This window comes from Copidosoma floridanum, unplaced genomic scaffold (genome assembly GCF_036245765.1).
Source record: "Copidosoma floridanum isolate Cflo_tuat_1 unplaced genomic scaffold, Cflo_Japanese_pri ptg000004l, whole genome shotgun sequence".
Lineage (NCBI taxonomy): Eukaryota > Metazoa > Arthropoda > Insecta > Hymenoptera > Encyrtidae > Copidosoma > Copidosoma floridanum.
Window position 1 is genome coordinate 14,990,181 of NW_028321881.1, and position 23,987 is coordinate 15,014,167.

The 23,987-nt window shown below is 37.0% G+C and overlaps 5 protein-coding genes across 7 annotated transcripts in view; all 5 read left to right on the forward strand.

The window, feature by feature from the left end:
* BORCS6 (BLOC-1 related complex subunit 6) overlaps nt 1–23,987 on the forward strand; it is a 441,611-nt gene that overhangs the window by 405,347 nt on the left and 12,277 nt on the right. The gene's annotated exons all lie outside the window — the stretch shown is intronic.
* LOC149375745 (uncharacterized) lies at nt 10,128–11,165 on the forward strand. The gene has a single exon (XM_089596165.1). It carries the CDS (start codon nt 10,128–10,130, stop codon nt 11,163–11,165), a length of 1,038 nt encoding a protein of 345 aa, XP_089452291.1.
* On the forward strand, nt 12,025–12,975 carry LOC149375746 (uncharacterized). The gene is made up of 2 exons (XM_089596170.1): nt 12,025–12,327; nt 12,370–12,975. Exons 1-2 carry the CDS (start codon nt 12,025–12,027, stop codon nt 12,973–12,975), a joined length of 909 nt encoding a protein of 302 aa, XP_089452296.1.
* Nucleotides 13,039–13,467, forward strand: LOC149375747 (uncharacterized). The gene has a single exon (XM_089596178.1). It carries the CDS (start codon nt 13,039–13,041, stop codon nt 13,465–13,467), a length of 429 nt encoding a protein of 142 aa, XP_089452304.1.
* On the forward strand, nt 14,107–15,096 carry LOC149375748 (uncharacterized). Its single transcript, XM_089596182.1, has one exon. The coding sequence runs from the start codon at nt 14,107–14,109 to the stop codon at nt 15,094–15,096; it is 990 nt and encodes a 329-aa protein (XP_089452308.1).

Consider the following 23,987-nt stretch of genomic DNA (forward strand, 5'->3'; position numbering starts at 1 on the left):
AGGTTGTTAAACTATAATATCTTATAAATCAATAAGTAATGCCAGTCTGGCTAAATAACTGGTGTAAAGTCTGGCTAAAAGTATAACTCCATCTCTGTCTGAATGTAGGGCTTAAAAAAATAGCTAAAAGTATGGCTAAAAGTATAGCTTAAAGTATGGCATACTGTCTGATTGAATGTATTGAATGTATGCTTAAGATGTGGCTTAACGTATGACTTAAAGAATAGCTCAAAGTCTGGCACAATGTATTGCTCAAAGTCTAGCTGAATGTACGGCTATATGACTCGTTTATTACCTGGCTAAAGGTCTGGCCTTATATAGTTTATACTTAATATTGCATAATTGTTTCTTTCAAGTCGATCAATACAGGTTCTTATAAAATAATTGTTCTTGTCAAATAGTAAAAAATAAATCATCAAACAGGATGCTGCACGTCGGACTTCAGACTTAGTCATTTGCTTTTTTTTTAACAGGTTAAAAAAACAGTAAAATTATACATGATAATGATATAATTACTTTTTGTAGCCAAGAAAATGTTTCCTTGTTAATTCCAATAAGTTTTAAGGCACTTTATTTTGTGAATGTAAAACAAACTTTTAATATGTATCCCGAAGAATCAGAGTTGGTTACATAAATTTATACATATGCGTATGAGTGCTTCTGACGTAACTGACTTAGACGATGCATCAAGTACGTATAGGTACTTGTACATAGTCAATATGCAGTAATAAAATAGTCTGTTATTATGTAAAAAATGGTGTTCTTTTCCCTTCAATGATGAAAACCAGAGTTTAAAGTCGTCTTTGTTCAGTGTTGCCTTTTAATTTCATTGCCCTTTTGCTCTCGCTCTGTACACTCTAAATTTATATATCCTAACAGTGGATCTGCTGAGTGGGTTGATGGCATTATTTAACGTCGGTTTGGTAAACTACAATATACAAGTGATCAATTGTCGGTGCCAGTTTGTTTAAATGCTTGGCTCAAAGTCTTTCCGAATGTTTGTCATAATGTCTGGAAAATAAAGTTTTTTTTCTTTGACTTCCAGGCGAAATATAGCTGATGCTAAGCGTTTTATACTTATTGTACTTTATACAACAATTTATATGATTTCAATATTACTTCCATCAGTTAAGAAAATAAGTTCGAGTCATTTACAACAAACATAAATGAGAATGAATTAGAATGGGTGTCATGATTTGACATAAAGTTTTATCACATGGATTTTATTACATCACTTTAATTCTAACACCAATGAATCTTAACAGGATCCTTAACATTCTTTAACTAAATATTTTTTCATTATTCTTTAAAATCAAAGTTGTAAGGACAAAAGTATTATGTGCCGCAAGAGACGGTTATTTGTCTAAGCAAAACTTGATCCTATGTCTGTAAATCAGCATCATTGCCACGAAAAAAAATTCAGGATCACGCAAGACCAACAAGTAGTAGGTTATAAAAACTCGACGAGGACGTGGTGATGGAGTTGAAATCCAAGCTGAATGTACCTGTCAGCAACGGTGCAAATAAAATAATTAGTTCATGAAATGAGGAAACTACTTATTATCAGTCAATGATTCATTTAGTTATAGTAACTTACAAAATAGATTTTACTTGTTACAATAATGTTGACAGTCTTTAAAGAATTTGTATGTTAAAAAGAAGGGTTAGTTTATCTATTTAAATAATAATAATTGTCTTGACTCATAATAATGAACCTGATTGAGTACTTTTGGCTGACATTTTTAGTTCAAAAATAACAAAACGATTAAAGTTTCATATTGGTTTATAATATGATAAGCGCTTTTTGTTCTAGATATTTTTTCTACTATTGATTGAACTAGAATAATTTTATATTGTGCCTATTGATAGTCAAAAACGGTAGATTCACTTTACGTAACCCTTTCTGATCGTATCTCTGTACGTTGAACGGGGTACATCCATTGACTGTACTACGTTACCTCTCAAACTAATATTTGCAGAATCGGTGATTTGAATAATTATTTACTCTAAATTTGTCTATTTTCGGGACTTGCGCCTGCGGGAACTTTTGTTCAGAAGATCTTAATCTACAATACAAATTAATTTTAGCCGATTTGACCAGGAACTGAAAGTCCTTTGAGTGGGGTCCGTCAACGTAATTTTGCGCCAACACCCCTAAACGTTAATACATACGTTTATTTTGAGGATTGCATGAAAAATTGACAGAGTTATTTGGTCGAAAAAGTAATCCAAAAGATTTCGTAGGTGTTACAATGAATTCCTATATGTTTTATTAAGGCCTATTGTGAGTATCTTCTAGACCTCCTTGAAATTTCGAAACTTAAAGATTTGTGAGATTTTTTGTTTAGTGCGGTGTAAGATTCAAGTTACTTTGAAATCGATGGCAGTTTTTTTATTGTGCCATTATAAGTAGTGTCAGTGGAAGAATACGTGTGCCTGAAAACAACGTAAGAAAAATATCAGTTCTAACCATCATAAACAACGATAATCTATCTATGTTCATCATGAGTTCTAGCAGCAGCTTATGCTTACGTCGTGGTGAGAAGGAGGGGTGTGGACAGTTTCGCCAAAATCATCGTATAATATAGAAACATACATATGTATGTACGTTTAATTAAAGTTTGTATGTCTATTTATACTCTATCTATAGGTGACTTGTATATGTAAGGATACTTACTACACGTGAACGGCGCCAATTTTTTCTTAGGCAAGGTCTCGCCGTCTCATAAATAAGCTGTTGTGATACAGCACTAGTCGCGATGTTTAAAAATTTGATGCCTGTCACAAACTTCAATATGCATCTCGGACCTTGGTGAATATACATAGTGATATCTACAGTGACATTAGTTTTCTCCTTGATCGTTAGTAGTGCTTAAATTGGAAGCTCTGCCAAGATGTGCACTGAAGTTTTCAACTGGCTTTAAACTTTTTACCATTGTAGCCAACGATGTTTCGACATACTCTTATAGTTGATAGTCTGTCCACTAGGCATGGTGACGTCAGTTATAGAGAGATTAAAATTGTTCTTATGGTTTTTTTTAATGCTTGTGCATAATCACTACAATAACCCTTTGGATACGTTATACTTTGCGTTCGGTCGGTCGGTTGTTTGTTCAGCCCATCATGCCGTTCGCTTCCTTTAGGTATTTCAGATTCTAGATTGCACGATTGCAGTTTTGTGGCTGAACAAAATTATATCTTCATGTAAACTAAATTTGTTATGCATATTTAAATTTAAGTAAACTTAGAGACGTTATTATACATCACAGATAATGATTGTACATAATTGTAGGTAAATCTCCAAATCTTATCTAAGTTCTTGACCATCCTTCTGTGTGTAGTTCTACTTAGCCTTAGAACTGATATAGAGTCTAAGATACGTAAAGTGGCCCAAGTTGTATTGGAAAAGCTCATTCATTAAATGGTGCGATCGTGCCTAAGCGAGTGGGTTCACGTGCAGCAGTATACTTATTCATACAAATCATCTATAAATAAAATGTTTATAGTTGAAAACAGCGTCCAACAGTGGTATTGTCATTTTTTGTATTTATTTAAAAAAAAATAAGTTTTCAGCCATTTGGACGACGTTCCGGCTCTCATCAGGTACAACAATCTATGAGTAATAAACTCTTTGCAATACAAATTTTGATCAAATACAATGAACGCAAATGAAGTTAAGTGTACAACGTAAGCTTTAGCCATAAAAAAAAAATTACAGAGAACGCCTTTTTTCCAAAATGTTAAATATACATTACTTTACTAACAATATTAATATACAACAAGATACAGAGAAATTGAAAAATTGATATAAGTCTCTCGCTAAGTCAATTATGAAAGAGGATTAACCTAATGTGCATAATTTGGGAGGCTTATTTCATTCATAGTACTTAACAATTACAATATTTAACGAACATATTTACTGTTTATGGGCTTCTCACAAGGAACTGCTTGCGATTTTTATTTGATTGTACTGCGTACGTGTACGAAGTCACATGTGTATGTTTATAGTATAAAAGCAGCTAAACTTGAAACTCTGACTACATTACAATTTTACATTCCTGCCGTAAGAGTCAGAGGTATGTTATACGCTTAACCTAATTTAAGTTCATTGTATTTTATTAAAATTTGTGGTAAAAAATTATTATTACTTATAAATTTTTGTACTTGATGAGGGCTGGGACGTTGTCCAAACCGCCGAAAAGTTGTTTTATTTTTAAATAAATACAAAACATGAGAGTACTACCATTGGATGTTATTTTTAATTATTTATTAACTGTCATAAGACGTCTTATTTAATTAGAATATGTATAGGCACACAAGTTTTAGTTGGATATCTGGGAAGGGGTAGGAGGAAAATAGGCTTTTTTATTGCAAGAAAGTCGATTATCTCTTTGGCCCTTCTCGAGAAGCATTGCGAAATTGCGCAGTGAAAAAGCACGTGTGAAAATTTACAGAGGTCCTTGCTCGAAAACTCGTACGGGCTGGGAATCGAACCTTGGTCTCCTGCATGCTGACCCGCAACCTAGCCGACTGAGGCACTGCGTGAGCATGCAAAGGGCCCCTAAGACCTCTATGAGGGCAGCCCATGGTAAGCTTTTTTCAGCTTAGCTGATGTACTAAGGATCAGGTACATACTATTGCCCCAGGAACAATGAAACCATCTTTGTGTCTGCATCATTTAAAAAACGTACGTGATTCATGTGTGTTTAACAAACGCATACTTCTTTGATACACGAGAATACAAATTTCAACACTGTACTGCTTATTACAATAAAAAATTCCATACGAATTTCCATACATGCATTTATTGATGTAGTTTCTTTTGTGTGTGTGTGTGTGTGTATGAAAAACTAAATCCACGTCCACACATGAGGATAGAAAAATTCATTAAGCGGGGAACCGTAGTGTGTAGATACCTAATTCTAATTAAAAAAGCTTCTTTTTCTTTGGATCCATGCAGTTTTGTTTGAATAATAAGCTGTAAGAAAGTGCTGTGTGAACTTACGCCCTAAAATAATTGTTGGCCCTACAGGGCCGTTGATTTGCACTTTCTCATGTTTTAATAAATGAAAAGGGGCCATTTCTTAAAACTGTAGAGATTTAAATTTAACAAAAAATATTTTATAAAAAAATTTTATTAATTACAATACTTTTCCATCAAAGCAACTAAGTCCTGGAGTCTCATCTCTCACGGGAATGAATACAAGTACATATCATTCTACCTCCCCAAATAGCTGGAAGATTTGAGTCATCAATGTCAAGATTATAATGGAAATCCAATTTCTCTTTTAATTAATTCTTTATTTGTCAATTTGGAGGTTGATGTTTCAATCCTGATAAGTGTTCTGAGTCAGCTCCTTGACATTTAAAATTGTATACATTTCAAATCTTCCTTCTAATTTGCCCTCTTGCGACTATAGGCACTGTTAAAAACTTTTGTGAACCCTGAGGGCTGTTTTTTGTCAACTTTGTTGAGTTGTTATATACAATATTTGTTGGCAAGGTAGTTCAACGTTTGATAGCCCTAAAAAGGACTAGTGATCTAAATTTTTTCTTGGCAGACGTTTCAGCAAATGTGACTACCTGGACACCTCAGAGTGGTCTTCTAGCCTGCTGTTGTAATATCAGACTAGTCAGGAGGAAGACATCAATATTCTGTAGCGTTAAAACTAGTTGTAGTGCTATTTTCCAGAAAAAGTCTAAGCCTACACGCAATAAATCTACACACAATACTTTTTGTTTATTTAGACGTATTGGATACGTGTTGGTTAACATGCGCTTGTAAATTTTTCAGGTATAGACTTGGACCCTTCCCCGTCTTTCAAATTCTCTTGGTGTCTAAGGCACCAATTTTTAAGTGTGTGTTTGTTTTTTGGTTGAAATTATTTTTAAGTTTTTTAACAGTGGAAGAAATGACAGAACGTATATTTATTTGTTTTAATTCAAAAGGCTAGATAAAAGTCAGAATCTGTAAATAGAGTCAAGGCAAGGAATAAAACAGTTGGAAAACTGACCAACTGTAAATGACGTGGTACTGAGCCCAGTTAAAAGGTATTGGGATGAATTATACTAGAATAGTTGTCAGTTATTGCAAAGGTTTAATGCATGAACAGCAGCTAAATCTAAAAACAAAAGTATTCGATACTTATCTAGTGATACATATAAACATATAAGTTTTAAAGTTTCAAAGAGCAACGCGACAATGATCAGTTTACGTTGGCTGAACGTATAAAAACCAGAGTAGAGTTAGAAGAAATAAGACAGCAGCTTAAAAAAAAATTACAGATTAAAAAACGAGATCTTATAAGCTTTATAATTTTTATTTGGTATGTGTTAAAAAAATATTTTTTATTTTTTTTCACATGTGTATTTTACGTTGGCAAACACAAAGAAAGAAAGAAACTTGCCCACAAAGATGTCTAGCTCAAAATAAAAAAAGCTTAAGGTACAAGCCTACACACTTAAAAGACAAGTGGCTTCCTAAAACCAGATACTTTTTTCCACTCCAGCTTCCATTGCTGCGTAACTTGCTGGTGCACACATCACCTGTAATCTGCAATCTAAAAAGTTTCTTTTACATAGTAACTTTTGATAAACATTATAAAACTGTAAAAGTAGAAGTTTTCCTATTTAATAGACAAAACTTAATTAAAAATATACGTAAACGACTTTGTACTAGTTTTTGTTCGGTGTCTAGTTTCATCCTTCACTGAATGAAAAATTTACAAGACTAAAAAAATCGGTTTACTTTAATTTCATTCACTTTCGTTATCTTAAAACCAATAACTGATTGTTTGATTCAAATAAATTTTAGAAGTCTCAAATAAATATTTACTTAAACTTATAAAATTATCAGATAGCATAAAAACTATACAGAACTAAGAAAAAAAAATTCTAAGATCAAATAATAATTTATTTAAAAAAAAAAGTTCCTGAATCTAATAAACTTGTATTCTTGGCTTGGTAACAATGTTTACTCAGTATTTACTTAAAATGAGATTTGTGCTAACAACATTATATGAAATAGTCATGAGATCATATATCATATAATTATACACGCAAATATTATTGCTTATGATAATCGAACTATAAAAATACTACACTGAAAAAAAAATTTACTTGATTCAAGAAAATCCGTTTACTTGAGCTCGATTGGCTAAAAATTCAAGAAAATTTGTTTACTTTTAAGTGAATTTTTCTTGTAGTTGAATAATTACAAGGTTACCAAAAAACTACATAAAAAGAAATAAAATATACAAGAAACAAGAAAATACTCTCTAGAAAAGAAAAAATAAATTCTTGAATACAGTAAACTAATTTTCTTGATTCTAAACAACCATGTTGAATCGATATTTACTTAAAATTGGAACCTAATTTACTACATTTTAGTAAATTTTTATTAGATCATATATTATAAATTTTTATGGGAAATTTAAATATAAATATACTAGATTCAAGTAAATTTCATGCTTGAATAGTTCTAAGTTAATATTTTCTAGAAATAAGAAAAAATTTAACTTGTTTAAAGTAATATAGTATGAAATCTGTATTGTGTACTAAGGAAAGTAAGAAAATGTTTACTTGATTAAAAAAAATGCTCAACTGTTTGGACTCAAAAAAATGGACGCAAATCAATAAAATATTTCTTTACGTCAAGAAAATATTTACTATCTTCTAAAATAAAACCAGTAAACAAGCATACCCGAGTTTTAAGTACAATATTACTTAATGCTAATAAATTGTATACTACAATAGTTCCAAGTAAATATTATCTAGAAACAAGAGCGTATCTAACTTGTTTAAGATAATATAGTATGAAATCTATATTACATACTCGGGGAAAAAAAATTGTTTACTGGATTTAAAAAATGCTTAACTGTTTGGGATAGAATATAGATTTTATTCTATATTATCATACACAAGTAAGATACACTTTTATTTCTAGATAATATTTACTTGGAAATATTTTAGCATCAAATTTATTAGTATTAAGTAATATCGCACTTAAAACTCATGTATACTTCTTTACCGGTTTTATTTTAGAAGCTAGTAAATATTTTCTTGATGTAAAGAAATATTTTTTTGATTTGTGGGAATTTTTTTTGAGTTGAGTGTGTAATTTATATTATTTACTCAGAGAACTAAGAATACGTTTGCTTGATTTAAGAAAGTGTTTAACTATTTAGAATTAAAAAAAATGTGATCAAATCAATAAAACACTTTCTTACATCAAAAGAATATTCATTAGCTTCAGAAACAACTGGTGAAAATTATTCGATTCGCGAATAGAGCACAAGCATACAACAACCTTACCCTTTGGCCACTCAAGTTGTACTCTTTGCCATAGACAGGAAACTATTAAGTAATTGTAAATCTGGATTTTTACTAGTTACGTATTGATCAGTATATTTCCACACCACCCAGAAGGTATTATTGTGGTACCTTGGAAGTTTCTTTTAGAACTCCCCGTTATGTTTGGAGAAAAAAGGTATACATTATTTTTTTAATGTTATTATTTGACACATTATTTAAATTTTATATAACATATACTTTGTATTATTTTTATCACTATTATGCATTTTATATTTTATTAATTGATAATTGGTCAGAAAGAATTTTTCTTTTTCAGATTCAATGACAAATATGGAAATAATTTGTTCACGGTGCTCCACACTGGAAATTAGAATAATCGTTTGTACTTTCTACTATTAATATTTAATTCAATATCAAATAAATATTTTTAAAATTTTTTAAAATGAACAGTATAAAAGTTAGCGTAAAAGGGGACGGAAATTTCTTATTTTCTGTATAGTGACGAAGATAAGAGCTCGTTTTTTAGTAATCAATAATCTTGTAAATAAATTGCAAAATTATTATAAATTTATAGTAGAAAAAGATTATTATCAAAATGTAAAAATAAGTGATAAATATATTAACATAATGTCAAAAAATCGGATTTATGGTACAAGTATCAAAATTAAAAGCTTCTCAGATTTATTACATGCTCACGTTACAGTTAATTTCTCGAACAACAATATTTAAACATATGGAAATTCAAATAGTAATCTTGAACTAAAAATTTATCCTAGAGAAAAAATATAATAAAAAATATTGCATGTTGGTAGATTCCTCAACCCCTCCACTCATGCCTCGGGACCATTAATAGGACAACTGTGAGTAGTGAACAAGGTGGAAGAAAAGGAGAGATGGTGGGAGTTTACGACGGCTTGTGATCTGAGGTTCAGCTGTGGATTATTCGGCGTCTGGTGCTCGTGCGAACGTGTGTGCGCCATTAAACTAAGCACTTTTACTATTCGACAATAAATACCTTGTTACAAAATATACATTGGTCCTTCGAGCCGGATCTTCAAATTTAACATGTAAGTATACCGCCGACTAAATAATTATAGGGATACAGGGGCTCGTCCTGGAGACACAGTAAGGTTAAAACGCCATCGCACGCACGTGGATCGAGGAATGTGAGCGCGGTTGTGTGGCGGTGCACTCGACTACTCTTGCTGCGAGTGAGGCTTTCTCCTTGCGTACGCATAGTGACGTGCACGACTATGACCAAGAGGCACTCCTCTGGTACCCGGGTATGGTCGCCGCCTAGCCCACGCCTTGGGAGGCAGATGCAATGACACGCCCTTGGGCAGACGCCGCAGACATGACGCCGCGCCGCGCCAGGTGCACGTGCTTGCACTCCCTTTATCTCGTTTCCTTTATCTCGTCAGCGCATGTAAGGCCACGGATGCGATCAAACCGTACCCGCGCCACTATTAGACGTTGACACAGGTGCCCGAGCTCACGAATTATGATCCCCCGCTGATCAAACATTCAAGTTCTCCTTTTAAGGTTAGGCGTCGAACTAAGTCCCTGCTCTGTTACAGGACAAAGGGAAATGAAACCGCTTTGCTTGGAAGCCAGAAAGCCCTCGCTGAGGTACTAACCGGCTTCGCAGCCGAGGTAACGGGTATACCGACGAGTCAATGGACACACGGATCAGTGGAAGTGCGCCTCGAGCTTTTGAACAGCCACTGGTCTCGGTTTCAATTCATCCACGTCAAGCTGATTGAGACTACGCTGCAGAACTTTACACTGCAGCCAAGTCCACCTATGACCCGCCTATGACCCGCCTCACCCGAGATCCATCTATGGACGGCAGCACGCAAGGATCGATCGGGAGTTATCGTGGGCCACGACTGCCACAAATCAATATCCCAACCTTCTCAGGCAAGCGGGAAGACTGGGAGCCGTTTCGAGATCTGTTCAGAGCACTCATCCATGAGGACAAACAACTGACCGACGTCGAACGCTTGTTCTACCTCAAATCTTTGGTACAGGGCGAGGCAAAGGCGACTCTGGATACCGTGCAAACTGTGGGATCCAATTATACCACTGCCTGGAACCTACTCGAGGCTCGTTTTCAACACCGCCGTCTCCTTATTCAAGACCATCTGTCGGCACTCCGTAATCTAAAACCAGTCCAGGATGAATCAGCAGCTGGATTACAAAGACTGCTAGATACACTCGAACGCCACCGCGACCAGCTACGAGTCTTAAAATGTCCGGTCGACCACTGGGATCACTGGCTTGTGGACTCTGCCACCACTGGTCTGGATCCCACAACGAGGCGCCATTGGGAAGATGAGTTGCAACAGTTGGAGGCAGCTCAATCAGAGCCTGATGCCGAGGTGGCCACGTTCGCTGCCCTCACCAAATTCCTCAGACGCCGATGTCGCGCACTTAGCTTCATTGAGGCATCACGTCCACCAAAGTTGACAAGCGGGTCGAGTAACCGCACTCCGGCGCCGCCATCAGCAGGCCGCAACCATCGTAGCCTTGTAACTCGCACAAGCCTCCCCTGCCCAGCCTGCGGTGACGCCCACTACGTTGGTCACTGCAGCCGGTTTCAGGACTTGGATCTCGCCGCACGGAGGAAGCTTGTTTTTAGAGAGAAGCTGTGTTTTAACTGCTTAAAGACAGGGCACTCAGCTTGGACATGCCCCTCCAGGATCTCTTGCCAGGCCACGCACCACACCTTACTGCACGACGGGAGTCGTAAGCGTGACTTGGACCCAACTAATCACGACGCGAATCCACCCAAGAAGACGAAGCTTAACGCTGACGAGCTCCACGAGACTAAGAGCTCATCACAGCGCTGACTATCGGTGCTTCCGACTGCCGTTGTCAGTCTGCGCGGTCGGAAGGGCGAGCTGGTGAAAGTCCGAGCGCTGCTGGACCCATGCTCTGAAATAATGGCTGCCTCAATTAATCTTGCTCGACGACTGGGGGCTTAGCTAGAGACCACAGATGCGACAGTTCTTGGGCTTGGAGGCGACAGCGCGGCTCGGTCTCTCTTCCGGGCATGCCTGTACTTAAAGCCCTCTATTGGCCAGGCCTCGCTCCCACTTCATGTCCACTGTCTGCCACGCCTCAGAATCTTTTCTCCCGCCGCCCCGCTGCATCCAGAAGTGGGTCAACAATGGGCAGATCTCAATCACCTTGCTGATCCCAACTTCGACATCCCGGGAAAGGTGGATGTCCTCATGGGGGCAGACACATACGCGAACTTACTTCGACCCGGGCATGTTCAGCGTGGTGAGATCGTGGGGCAGCACACCATATTTGACTGGGTACTCACTGGTCGCGCCCCCCCCCTGCGGTTACGGCTTGGTAACCCCCGCTTCATATGCGACCCAGCAGGAAGATCCGAGCCCTCCCTGGCACCGGCAACTCGTGTCATTGGTACAGCGCTTTTGGGAGCTGGAAGATATACCCCAAGTACAACGGCGATCTCCGGCGGACGTCGACTGAAAACACATATTCTCTAAACACCAACGCGACGGGGACGATCGCTACATCCTGCGTCTTCCTCTGAAGCAAGATAGCTTGCAGTTTCTGGGAGACAGCCTGCGAGGTGCCCTGGCCTCGCTTCACGCCTTGCAGCGCCGTTTCGAACGGACCCCAAAGATGGCTATCGAGTACACCCGATTCATGGAGGAATACCTTACCCTTGGCCATATGCGACCGTTGACCGGCGTCCAACTGGCCGCCCACAAGGGCCCCATTCACTACATTCAACATCACGGCATTTGGCAGAGTGGAGATCTAAAGGAAAAGCTTCGTGTCGTCTTCAATGCATCACAGCCAACCTCGAGCGGGTACAGCCTGAACGATATACTTCATGCCGGCCTCCGACTCCAGACAGCGCTACCGATCGTTCTTTTGCGCTGGCGAAGACATCGTGTGGCCTTTTGCAGCGACGTCAAAATGATGTTTCACCAAATCAGAATCGACGAGAATGACGTTGACTTGCAGCGCATTGTATGGAGCCCCACACCACATACACCCCCCACGCACTATTAGCTGCTGACCGTCACCTACGGAGCTTGTTGCTCACCGTACCTGTCGCTACGTACAATAAAGCAGCTGTGCAGCGACGAAGGATCCAACTGGCCTGACGCCGTTCCCGTCGTTCGGAACGACCGCTACGTGGACGACATCCTCTCAGGCGCGGATTCCATAGAGACTGCCCGTCATCTCCGTGACCAGGTGATTGGTCTCCTACAAGCCGGCCAATTCCCCCTAAGAAAGTGGGTAGCCAACGTGCCAGAGCTGTTGGACGACCTTCCTGAAGAAACCCGCTTGAGGCGCTCGTGGCGCCAATTGGGCGAAGATGGATCAGTCAGCGAGCTGGGAGTCAGCTGGGATCCAATCTCGGATAGCTTTACGCTCACCCTTCCAGACGTTCAGCCACAAAGGACGAAACGTGGCATGCTCGCGGCTCTCGCTCGCCTATTCGACCCGTGTGGCTGGTTAGCACCTATCACCCTAAATGCCAAGCTCTTGGTACAAGATCTCTGGCGCGCACGACTTGATTGGGATAAAGCTGTCCCTACATCAATGGTAAAGAGATGGGCCACCTTCATTGAACAGCTCCGAAGCATATCAGGATTCACCCTGCCACGCTAGATTGGCCATGGCCCCCATCTTGAGCTGCAGCTCCACGCTTTCTCTGATGCCAGTCGACGAGCCATGTCCGCCGTAGTGTACTCCCGAGTCCAGGACTCTGACGGCCGCACACGATGTTGCATTCTTCTCGCTCGAAGAAAGCTATCGCCAATTCGTAGCCTCAAGCCAATGTCTTGGACTTCAACTCGCATGACCATCCCACGATTGGAGCTCAGAGCGACACTTCTGGCCACCAAACTACTGCGATCGGCCGCAAATGAACTCGGAGTCACAGCCGACCGCTGTCACGCCTGGTGTGACTCTCAAGTAGTCCTCAGCTGGCTTTGCTCAGACGAGCCCACAAAAAACTCTCTCGTTGACAATTACGTGGCCCATATTCAAGAGACGCTGCCAACCCGAGTCTGGCACTATGTCCCGACCGAATCCAACCCCGCGGACGTCGCCACCCGAAGCTCAGACATGAGCGAACTCCATCTTCACCCCCTGTGGTGAGAAGGGCCCAGTTGGCTCGTGGAGGAGCAGAATTCCTGGCCCAAAGAAAATATCAGACACTCTGCTCCAACGCTGCATGCTTATTGCGTTATACAGAACCTCGAGTTTGACATCTTCAAGCGGTTCTCGACTCTCGATGTCCTCTTACGTTTCCTCGCATGCCTACGTTGAGGACTCAGACGATACCTCGGGCGGGATCCGACCCCACCGCTATCCTCTCGGCTTACGACAATAGAGCTCGATGCCACACTAGAAGCTTGGGTCCGCCTAAGCCAGACCTCAACCTTCAAAGATTAGCTCCAGATCCTAAAGCGAGGGGGAACACTGCCAAAGGCTTCGTCATTAACACTTCTTGCAGCCTTCTTCGGCACGGACGAGATCATCCGCGTCGGTGGGCGGCTTCAAAACTCATCGCTACCTTACAATGAGCAGCACCCTCCCATCATCAGTGGATCATGTCACCTGTCCTGGCTGGTGATCTCGTGGGCACACTCTCGGGCGCTTCATGATGGTTACCGCCTTACGAGCGCCTACACAGCTGAGCGTGCTTGGATTGTTGGAGGCCCAAGAAGAATTAAGACGTTCATCCGCCAATGCGTAGTATGCGCCCGACTTCAAGCGCGCCCCGCTTCCCAGATGATGGCCCCCCTTCCAGCCTCAAGGGTCACTTCCTCCCGCTCTTTCTGTTGGAATGGAGTAGATTATGCAGGACCTTTTCTAGTCCTTTCCGCAAGGGGCCACGGGATCCACACTACAAAGGGCTACATCGTCATATTCGTGTGCATGACTACAAAGGCTCTTCACTTGGAGCTGGTAGGGGATCTCTCAACAGCGTCTTTTATGGGCGCCCTTGCACGATTCATAGGACGACGAGGACGACCGTCGGAGCTCTGGAGTGACAACGCCACTGACTTCCACCGTGCCGATGTGGAGATGCGTGACACTTTACGCCAGGCTGAGATTAACTGGAACCTCGTCGCTGGGACCTTGGCAGACCAGGGCATCTCCTGGCAGTTCATCCCCCCGGGCGCACCTCACTTTTGCGGCCTCTGGGAGGCAGCCGTCATGTTAGTCAAGGGTCATCTAGGCCGTGTCATGGGTTCACGCCACCTTACATACGAAGAATTCTCAACCGTTCTCGCTGGGATCGAGATGGTACTAAATAGTCGCCCATTGTGCCCTCTGACTGGTGACCGCGATGATCTTGACGTTCTCACTCCGGGTCATTTTCTCATCGGTGCTCCTCTCCAATCACTCATCGAGGCTCCCCCATCGACGGACCGATTAGACCAACTAGCTCATTGGGACCTCGTACGTGGGATCCGTGCTCAATTCTGGCTCCGTTGGAGCCGCGAGTACCTCAATACACTTCAGCAGAGGCCGAAGTGGGCAACCCCTCGTCGCAATTTTATCGTCGGAGACGTGGTCGTGCTGCTTGACCCAACCCTACTTCAATCCAACGGTCGCTGCCACCTGGGACGAGTCATCCGGGTTCATCCTGGCGTCGACGGGCTGGTGCGGGCTGCCACTGTCAAGATGGCGTTCGGGCAAAATGACCGCCCAGTCACCAAATTAGCGCTACTCCCAGTCACTTCTTCGATCCCTTCTTCGGCAGAAGCCCCTCCCTAATCATTAACGAGATCTGGGACGGCGGGCGGGCGTCGATCTTTGTTCAAGGAACAAGGCGGGCGGGAATGTTGGTAGATTCCTCAACCCCTCCGCTCATGCCTCGGGACCATTAATAGGACAACTGTGAGTAGTGAACAAGGTGGGAGAAGAGGAGAGATGGTGGAAGTTTACGACGGCTTGTGATCTGAGGTTCAGCTGTGGATTATTCGGCGACTGGTGCTCGTGCGAACGTGTGTGCGCCATTAAACTAAGCATTTGTACTATTCGACAATAAATACCTTGTTACAAAATATACATTGCAATTGGTCGATTAAACATTGTATCTCCAAAAGATCATGAAAGATTTTTTTTTAAACTTGTATTAAATAAAGTAACTGGTTTGACATCGTTCAAAGACATTAGAACATATGAAGGAATAACTTATGAAACTTTTGAAGATTCTGCAATTGCAATGGGTTTAATAGACGATGATGAAAAAATGGATGATATTTTTGAAGAAGCAACTGCTGTTATGTTTCCATATCGATTAGGACAATTTTTTGCTTGGTTTTTAATTTTAAAAAACGTTCAAGGTAATTAAATACGAAATAAATACAACGAATTTTTTACGAAGGGTTTGTCTAATAATAAATATAATTTAGCTTTTTTACATATTAACCAAATTTTAGAAACAGAAGATAAATTATGAAAATGCTTTGATTTATCTACACCAAAAAAAAATGGAGAGTAAAAAAAAGATATAAATGATGAAATACGATTCGGTAAAGAAATGTTTAACTTGATGTATAAAAGTTTGAATAATGACCAGAAAAATATATTTCATATTACTTGCGAAAAAAATAATATTTTCTTTATAGATGATCCTGGAGGGTCGGAAATATCTTATTTATACAAAAATCTAATTGGTTTTTATATTTCTCAAAATACAAAAATCATGTCAGTGGCATTGACTGGCATAGCATCAATTTTGCTTAAAAAAGGGGATGACCAGTCATCAATTTTTTAGACTTCCTTTAGATCTCAATAATATAGAGAGTGAGTTTTCTAAATTTGAATCAGATAACAAAAATTAAAAGACATTGATTTAATTGTTTGGAATGAGGCTTTAATAATTTCAAAAAAAGCATTGGAAAGAGTCGAAAACACGTTAAGAGATTTATGTTATACTCAAAAATATTTTGGAAGTAAATCAATTATTTTACGAGGTGATTTTCGTCAGATTCTCTCATTGATAAAAAACGGTAATAGAAAAATTATACTTGAACAAACTATTAAATCTTCATATTTATGGAACTTATCCAAAATTTTAAAATTAGAAATCAATATTCGTTCTAACGATAAATAATTTTCAAAATTATTATTAAAAATTGGGGAAAGGGAAATAAAAACTTTTAACATTCCTAAAAATTGGATCTCAAATGATGAATGTTTTCAAATGTTCTCTAATATCTACAATTATTCGATGAATAGTGTTATACTTACATCGCATAATGAGAACACCTCTTATTTGAATAATGAAATTGTTAAAAAATTAACTGGAGAAATTAAAACTTACTGTAGGATAAATTCTGCAACTCATGAAGGAGTTGATAAATCAGACGATAATATTTATTTAAATTTTCTGGTGTAAATGTTGAACAATATTCGTGAAGGATTACCACCTCATGAACTAAATCTAAAAATTGGTACCATTGGGATGTTACTGAGAAATTTAAGTATATCAGATGGACTCTGTAATGGAACACGTTACGAATCACAAAATTATTACAGTATTATATAGAAGGAGAAAAAATTGGAAAGAAAGTCTTTATTCCAAGAATAACTTTAGACACAGAAAACTCCTCAACATCACCGTTTATTTTGTATCGTTAACAATTTCCAATCGTTGTGGTATTTGTTATGACAATGAACAAATCCCAAGGTCAACGTTTTGATAATGTAAGTTTGTAATAAAAAAAAAACATTATTTTCTTATGGTCAATTATATGTGGCCTTATCAATATGCAAAGATGAAAATAATTTATGTATTCAAGTAGAAATACAAAAAAATACAAAAACAGAAAATAATGTATGGGAAGAGATTTTTACATAATTTATTGACTTTACTTGATGATTTTTATATATAAATTAGCAATATTTATGGTAATGAATTAAAAGTCTCTTATTAATGTCTCATCATTTAACAAGTATACATGACATGATGCATGAAATATGGTGTGGGGGGCCTGTGGGGGGTCTGTGCAGGGACAGGTAAAATTGTGTGCGAGGGCTGTGGAGAGTCTGTGGGGGGGTCTGTAGGCGGTCTAAGGAAAAAATTAGAAAATGTCAAATTAGCGATGAAAATGTTTGAATTTCAGCTTATTTGCGGGGGGGCTGTGGAGGAGATATGTGGAATGCTTCACACAAATAACTGTATAATATAGGGATATATGTACACACAATATTCTTAATATTATTTCTTTACTTCTCTGAATTTTTTAAGTTAAATTATATAAGAAATTAGTAAATATTTTCTTGTATCAAGTGCATCTTTTTAAAGAAACAGTTAATATCTCTTTCACTTTCTATCTTCTAATAAATGTGTTTTAGGAACAAAAAAACATTTTTTTGAATTGTGCATATAGTTTCAAGACTTTCAAAATTCTTTACTTGATACTAAACAATATTTTTATAAATTTGCACGAAAGTAGTTAACAATCTTTTGTTAAAAGGTAAAAGGTAATACAGTTTTGACTGCAGCATACGTTAGTTAGAATTTAAAAATATTTACTAGTTGTGGGAATTTTTTTTTGCAATAAGAAAACTAAATTTTGAAACAATCAAATGTGTTTTTAAACGTAGTAAACATGTTTTTATTTCAAGAAAAAATACATCATCGTTCAAACTATATTTACTTGATAAGAGAAATCATGTATTTTTGATTCTAAAAAATATTCTCTTGGAACTATTCTAGTATAAAATTTTCTTGAATCAAGTTATATTACTTGAAACTTGTAATTATTTTTTTCAGTGTAGATTGCAGTTAATTTTATACATGAAAGATTCAAATTACCTATTTTCTAGAACAATGTATACGAATAATTTGTTTGACGAAATTTTGTTTGAATTTAGTATTATATGACATACAAACTTAGCAAATACTTTTTTGATTCAAGAAAATCCATGTATTTTTTGACATGGAGAAAAAAGCTATAGGAATCAAAAAACTATTTTCTTACATCAAAAAATTATTTTCTTGTGTTAAAAATGAAAATGACGAAATCAAATATCTAGTTATAAAAAGTATTTCTTACTTCGAAATAAATTTTGTATTTGAAAAGTTTCAAGGAAATATTTTTTAGAAATAAATGAATACATAACTTGTTATAGAAAAAATTGTTTGAATTAAATATTATTTGCGATACATACTTGGTAAATATTTTCTTGGTTCAAGAATATCTATGTTTAGTGGCACATGGAGAATTAAACTACAAAAATTAAGAATCCATGCTATTACATCCGGAAAATATTTGATAGTATTAAAACAAATACGATGAAAATGAAACAAACTTCCCCCCCAAAAAATTTTGTACGTCAAGTATGTATCATGCTTTAATAAGTTCACGTGAATATTGTCTAAAAACCAGAGCATACATAACTTGTTCAAGAAAATGATCTTTGAATTTTATGTTGTGTACTCTCAAATCTTGGTAAATATTTGCTTGATTTAGATAAATTCATATACCTTTGCACTTCTTAATAAAAGGCTATACTTATAAAAAAACTATTCTTCACATCAAAAAAATGTTTGCTAGTGTTACGTCCAAACTTCTATAAGTAAAGAACGTTGTGGTGTTGTGTTTCACCAAGCGATATGTATGGAGTGGTGTACGCTATGCTCGTGTTGCTCTACTGCTAGAGTTTATGTCTTATGCCATACGGTAGTAGCGTATCTTGTTTGTCTTTTTATCTCACGTCCTTGCAAAGGTCTTTTTCATACAGTGTCTATTTTATTTTTCCTCGATATTTAATTTATTCATTAAGGTAAGAATCATGTGTCTATCAATTAGAATTATTGGATCTTGAAATGTTTCATAAAATTTAGTTATTGGAATGTTTTCAAATTAAGAAAACTAATTTAATCAACAACCAAGTTTTGTCTTATCTGGCGATTTAATAAACTTGAAAAAGCCAGAAATAGTTAATTTTACAGATAGTATAAATAATAGAGTTTCAGATTCGCATTTACAATTTGGAGTTCCCTTAACTTAACTTACTTCTATGATCGTTGGTTAGCCGCTGCTTACGCGCACGCAGTCACAAGATCTTACATGGTTGACCGCAACGATGACCTACACGAGAGCACCCGTAGCGATGACAATTATTAGGCTTCTGCTTTTAACGTTGGAATCCAAGTCGATGGTCCTTTCTTTCTTGTACCTCCTTGATTTCCTTTTTAGGTGAGTTTACAGTGGCTTTGTTTGCTCGAGCTTTTCTCACACAGCTTAGTCACTGAACTAAGCCTTACATTTGCTTGAAATGCACGCTTTTAACACATAGCTTAATTACCGAACGAAGTCTTACATCCACTTAAAAGACGCAACAGAACTCACTCTCCAACCTTTATAGTTACTTTGGAGCACTTAATGAAAAAGAAGAGGCGAATATTGTTATGTGCGAGTTTTTATACTCTTTCGTTTATGCAGGACGCGTCAAGTTTGGGATCCAAAGACCAATGAGAGCTTAACTTAATTACCCTTGACTGACATGAGCACAGTCGTGGTGCAATAATTTCACAGTAATTGAGGGTTAAAACTGCTGATCTCTTGGATTTTACATTAAGTACAAGTTGCTGTCAAAATTGTGTATGATATTTCTTGTATATATCTGCAGTAAAGAATATTGAAATTATTGATTAATCACATTATTTGGTGTACTTGTGCAAATTGATTTCGTAAGATAAGCGTTTTATAAGATTGTTTGAGGTTTCACGCGTAGATCAAGTTTTGTGACGGTAGCTTGTTTCAAAAGAAGTAAGTTATATGTCACGCGATTGCAGAAGCAGGTATACCGCTTGATGGTTCGAGATCACTGAGCTTTTGCTTTTTTTAACTTAAAAACGAAACTCTGTGTTTTGAAGTAATAAACATTAAGTATATGGCATGGAATATCGCACTCATATACAAAGAATGACGTAGGCAAGTACACTCCTATCACGAAAAATGTTTGTTACTTCGAGTAAAAATTATCTTAAAGTAGTTCTACGTGAACATTTTCTATGAATATACTTGTGATAAAAAAAAGTCTTTGCATTTTATATTATGTAGTCTTGAAACTCAGTAAATAATTGCTGAATTTTAGTAACTGTATTTTTTTTTGATGAGGTAAAAAAAGACTATGAAGATTGAAAAATTTTTGTTTACATTTCGAAAGCATTTCCTAGTTTCAAAACAAAAATGAAAAAATCAAATACACTACTCTCAAAAAAAATATTTCTGACTTTAGATAAATCTTAAATTTGAATAGTTCCATGTAAATGTTTTTTGGAAATGAGTAAACACACAACTTATTAAACAAATAGTTGTTTGAGTTTAATGATATAGGCTAAACAAACATAGTAAATATAATCTTAATACAAGAAAATTTGTACATGTTTGGACATGTCGAACAAAGCTATAAGAATTGAGGAACTTTATTCTTACATTCAGAAAATATCTTGAAGTGTGAAAACGTAAACAATGAAAAAAAATATACCACTCTTAGAAGAAATATTTCTTTCATCAAGTTAATATAACCCTAGAACAGCTTAGAGTTAATAGTTTTTAGGAAGTATAGAACATACATAACTAATCAAGAAAATATGTTTTGCATTTAAAATTATACGTTTAAAAAATGTAGTAAATTTTTAATCTATTCAAATAAATTTAAATATTTTTATTTTTGTAAATAAAGGGCTATGTGATTTAAGAAACTGTTTTCTTACATCAAGACAATATTTTATAGTGCTTAAAAGAATTTCGCTAGCTTGAAAACTACAATTTTTTTTACTTTAAGAAATGCTTACGTTAAAACATCTCTTATCAAATACTCAAGTTAGATCACATTAAATCTTACTTGGACAAAGTTAATTCAGTGTGCATGCGATAATTTCAGGCAAAATTAATTTTTGCCCTATCATTACAGGTGCTTAAAAAATCAGTCAAGTATCCCTTGTACCTTCCGACCTCTTTTTCTTTGAGTATAAGCCCGACTAGTTGTTGGTGGTTAGAGAACGACTAAGAATTTGGCCTGTGCCCGGGAAACTCTAACATTAGAAAACCAACGTACAATTAATATCAGTGATTATATGTTGGAGGGCGGGTTCGTCCCAGTATTAAAGAACGAGGTCCCTCGGGTTCCCAATTTTATAAATAAGATTATTTCAAAGTAGTTTTTATAAAAATTTAAATGATCTTATTAAATAATCTATTTATCTCTGAAATATCTACAGTGATTGCGTTCGATTATTGCTTTAGTTATTTTTTTCTGTGAAAAGTTAATTAGACTAATTTTTTTATTTGTTTCGGTAATTCTCTCTTATTTAAAGGAAATTTATGTACGTTTCTTTAAGCAAAGTTTCTTATACCTGACAACTTGATTTTTTATATAAATCAATTTTGTAGCGCAATGTAAGCTAAAGCTAGATAACCTTAAATAAAAAAATGTTTAATGAATTTAATTTTTAATTTTTAAGTTGACAACAACTTACTGAAATATCGTATTAACTAACTTTCAAATTTTCCAACAGACTGAAAGAATCTTAGGACTTGCAATCACCTGTGGAGAGGTAGGTTCAAATTAATAAGTACACTTATTTTTTCAATTTCCTAAATTCATTTAATTTTGTTTTAATAAAGAACTTGTTTTTTCAATTGCTATATTTATTACTTACGTTTATTTTGATTATTTGCTTGATGCTTAAATTCTTACTAACAAAATAATTTTATTTGCCAAAAAAAAAAAAAATTGAAAATTCATGCTCCAGCATCGACTACAATTTTAATTTCAATTTCAATTTTTCCGCACTAACTCTCAATAGTTTTTCTTTGGAATACACTCTTAATTTTAAAATTTTCCTGCCCTGACTCTTTTCTATATACACTTGATAAGACTATGGTGGGTTATATATTAGTATACCCACGGATTATAGTACAGGACTCTATACCTATCCTAAAAAAGTTACGTAGGGCAAGGTCATCCTTGGGTCCTTAAGTGTCTTGAGCGTAGCTCAAGTGATCGACCTAGGTACTTTGCCCAATGAGCATCGCCACTATCCTTAGTGCCTCAACTACTCGGGGGTACATCGTCGGCACGCTTTAAGCGGTCGAGCACCGAAAGTCCAAGTAGACACCAGTCAGTATTATTAATACACCGTTGGTGTACTTCCGCTGATGCTCTCGATCTTGGCCTTCGTGCCCTATCCTGTTCCTTTCGGCGTGTGAAAGTCGTGGTTTTTACCGGAGCAGTGGAGAGTTCCAGGTCTAGGTAGGCAGCGGGTGTCTGAGTCCCAGGCTTGCTGGAAAGAATTAGTTGCCTTGCACGTCAGCGCTTTTTATAGCCAACTTGCCGATAATTCGCCGCCGTAATCTGCGCTATCTTTCTGCGCACAATGGATTACACATATTTGCCATTAGCCCTTGCGCATATCTAATCTAGCTTCCTGCGCGTAACTGACAGAGCATATTTTATCATCCACGCTGACTCTTCAAATTTCAACTTGGAAAATTTAGAGTGTTCCGTAACAAAAAAAAAAAAAAAGTTAAAAAAATAAAAAAATAAATGAATAAAATTAAAAGATACATGAATAGAAATGCATATTTTAAATTTTTAAACGATAAAGAGTGACTTCTTGCATCTGCCCGCTCTAATTTGTGAAAGTAAACTTACTTTTTACAAATAATATTAGAGTAGTCAATTTTATTTATTATTATTTACATTATCAGTTTTTAGATATCTATCGATATTTTTCATGAGTAGAAACTTCTTGCAGAGGCGAAGAGGCCTGCGTTTTAGTAAAGGATAAAGTTTAATTGCTGTCGTGGGGGGTGTAAAAATGGGAATGGGTGAGTAAGGAATGATTTTTATAAGGGTTGATGGAGTTTCAAGGAGAAATTACAGTGTCTTTAATTTTCTTGGGATAATGTTTATTAAAATTTGAATGGGGTGGGATCATTAAAATCGATTTTAATTTGGGATTTTTTTGTGGAAGTGGAATGATGGGTTGTGTAATTGTAACAAGAGGGCAGTCAAAAAGTAGTAAGTGATGAATTGATCTTCTTTTGTTGGGGAAGCCCAAATAGTGATTTGAGGGTGGCTTGTAATTTACTTCTGTCGTGGGAGGGGGGGTTAAATTGTTTTCTTTTTGCGTGTATGGATTTATGTAGGGATTTTCTTAGTGGATTAATGAGGGATAGGGAGGAGGGAACTTGTTTGGTGAGGAGTGAAGGTAACGAGATTTTTAGGAGGAGGAATTTTTGGGATATGTTCAGGCCTGTAGATGAGGCATGGGTGTCCTTTGGGTACGTGTGCCCCTTTTTTCATTATTTCGTCTGTAGCTGCTGGATCTGGGACATCTTTCGGAAGATCTCTTTCTCCTTCCACTTTCTTCTCCATCTTTCTAATCCTCCTTTCTACATTTTGATACAATTTTTCATACCACTTATTCGTGGTGAATTAAGTTCCACTATCTTATTGCATACGATTTGGTTTACCGTATGCTGGAATATAGTTGTTAGATATATTTATAATCATCGTTATCGTGTCAGCTCGCCTAATTGGAGACAATACCACGAATGTCGTAAAAACATCGATTACTTCCAAAATGTGGCGTACCCCTCCCCGTGAAATGGGCATGGATCCATAGAAATTTATCG